General features: G+C 53.7%; 1 protein-coding gene across 1 annotated transcript in view; it reads right to left on the bottom strand.

Moving 5' to 3' along the window:
* Positions 1–354: 354 nt before the first annotated feature.
* LOC107300973 (KICSTOR complex protein kaptin-like) overlaps positions 355–2,614 on the bottom strand; it is a gene marked incomplete at both ends in the record, with an annotated part of 8,918 nt that continues 6,658 nt past the window's right edge. The window contains 2 exons of the mRNA XM_015830252.1: positions 355–491; positions 1,652–1,861. Of these exons, the coding sequence (XP_015685738.1) occupies positions 355–491; positions 1,652–1,861 (347 nt within the window). The remainder of the gene's footprint in view (positions 492–1,651; positions 1,862–2,614) is intronic.

Here is a 2,614-nt window from a genome sequence, read left to right as displayed (position 1 = left end):
CATCCTGTCATTTTTTCATTTTATGTTTATGATGGGCGCCGTCATTCGGGGTAGCCACCCCGCCTTGGAGGCACAGAAAAAAAAAAAGTTACTAAACTTGGCCGGCCACGGAGCACTTCCTGTATTTGAGGCACGTCCCTTTTCCGGTCGGCTGCAGTTTATGCCAGGGAAGTGACATGGGAAGGGACCGGTGTTTTCCCTGCCCTTCCCAGCCGCTTATTTAAATGTCCACGCTGCTTCTGGGACCCTGCAGAAGGCCAGGAGAATCCTCGGGATGAGATTCTGCTCCCGATTCCATTTCTTCATTTCTTGGGGATGAAAAGAGCAGGCGAGACGGCCCAGCCAGCACCTCACGCTCCGGGTCCTTGGCCCTCCGTATCCTCAACCCTGGAATCTGGGTCCTGCACGGACACATTCAGATGGGATGCCCGGCTTGTTGCTTCCAACCGGAGGCGCTGTAGAAGACACTGGAGGACGTCCGTCAGGCTGTGCTGTACGGAGGAGGAGAAGCAGTTAAAGGAAAGGAAAAGCGAAAACGGACTAGAACAGGGGTCCCCAACCTCCTGTGGGCCGTGGCCTATTGGCCACCGGGCCACGTGAATGGCTGGCCAGGGAACGTGTATGCACTCATCCCCCCTCGCTAGCGTCGCCGTGAGCGTCGCACGGCGCTCACATCACGTAAATCAGGGGTGTCAAACGCAATTTCATTGAGGGCTGCATCAGCATTGCAGTTGCCCTTGGGGGGGTGTGGCCAGGGTGGGTGTGGCCTACTGGGTGGGCGTGGCCAGCTCTACATCGTTTGCGTCAAGGGTGCCTGTGGGGGCCTGGGCAGGAGTGGGACAGATCTGAGGGTCTCTGGCAGAAAGGGGTGAGACCGGGGCAAGCGCCAAGGCACGGTCCATTTCTTCATTCCTCACAAAGGGTGACCCCTCCCCAGCATGCACCCAGGGGACGGGGCCAATATGGCAGGGGCTGGTTCCTCGCTGTTTCCAGACGGCCTTGTGGAGCTAAGACTGAATGCCTTTCAGCATAGATGGCCATCACAAAATTGTACATTGGCTTCCGGCCGGCCTGGGCCAGGGCCAAGGCCAAGGCAGCGGGGGCCGTTCCCTCACTGTTTCCAGGATGGCTTCACGGGCCACATGAAACCACTCCGCGGGCCGCATCCGGCCCCCGGGCCTTGTGTTTGGCATGTCTGACGTAAATGCTAGCGTTGCCGCGAGGGTTGTGTGGGCACTTGCATCTCGTAAACGCTAGCATCGCCACGAGCGCCACTCGCATAAATGCTAGCGTTGCTGCATCGCGTAAACGCTAGCGTCGCCGTGCGCTCACGGCTCCGTTTGTGGTGTGCCCATGCGCGAATCAAGGCGCCCGCCTCTCTCTTTCCTTCCCTAGGAAGGCCGAGGAACTCTGGACTAGACGATTTGCAGGATAGCTATTTGTAACTTGTGGGTTTGTTTCTGTTTTAAAAAATGTTGTGAGCCGCCCTGAGTCCTTCGGGAGAAGGGCGGGATACAAATTGAATAAAATGAAAAAAAAAAAATGAAAAAAAAAACACGAATGTTCTGGTAAACGTTGGTTCTGCCTATTGGGTGGGCTTTGCGGAAGGTGCTTCTCTTACCCCCTCCCCGCCTTCTCCTTGCACACAAACCTGGAGCACATGCAACCCCTTCAGACACACCACGGCCAGTTCACAGAGGCCATCGCAGGTCAGGTCTACGTAGTCCATGGATAACAAAGGGCTGGGGAAGCTGCGCTGCCAGAGCAGATGGAAATCTCCAGAAGGCGGTTGGAAACAGCGGCGTCTCGTTGTGCTCGCCACCCCCGTGTTTTCAGCCCGATATTTGTAGCATAAGAGCTCCTAGAAGACCAAGGGGGTTGCGTAATGAAACGGAGAATAAAACCAGCAGAGATCTCTAGACTCTCAGTACTCTTATAAACCAAGTTTCTATCCCTCATGGTGGTGGAAGAGAAAAAGGACACATTTTCAGCCATTGGCATCTGATCCCAAGACAGAGACCTTTGTAGCATAAGAGCGCCTAGAAGACCAAGGGGGTTTGCGTAATGCTGCTAAGCAGGAAAGGAAAAATAAAACCGACATAGATCTCTAGAACCTCAGCACTCTTAAAAACCAAGTTTCTATCCCTCATGGTTGTGGAAGCGAAAAGCTGCTGGCATCTGATCTTCTCAAGTCAAGGAATCATGGCAACCAGTAGACCGGACTTCCTTCTAAATCGCAGTTTCTCAATCTTAGCCGTGCGCAAGTTTCTACGTCTTTGAAAGCTATAGACCACAATACAGGTAATCCTTGACTTACGACCACCATTAAATCCAAAATTTCTGTTGCTAAGCGAGACAGCTGTTGTGAGTTTTGCCCCGTTTTAACCTTTCTTGCCACCGTTAAGCGAGTCACCACCCTTGTTAAGTTAGCAACGGGGTGGTTAAGTGGCCTCCACATTGATTCTGCTTAATCAGAAGATCGCAAAAGGGGGTCACATGACTCTGGGACACTGCAGCCGTCATAAATACGAGTCAGTTGCCAAGCATCTGACCTCAGGCCCTTGTGATGGTTGCCCTCTCCCGGGGTCATGTGACCACGTGACCGAGGGGATGT

Source organism: Protobothrops mucrosquamatus, unplaced genomic scaffold (genome assembly GCF_001527695.2).
Source record: "Protobothrops mucrosquamatus isolate PMUCROS unplaced genomic scaffold, P.Mucros_1.0 scaffold9396, whole genome shotgun sequence".
NCBI classification, from domain to species: domain Eukaryota; kingdom Metazoa; phylum Chordata; class Lepidosauria; order Squamata; family Viperidae; genus Protobothrops; species Protobothrops mucrosquamatus.
This window is presented reverse-complemented; position numbering and strand designations above follow the sequence as displayed.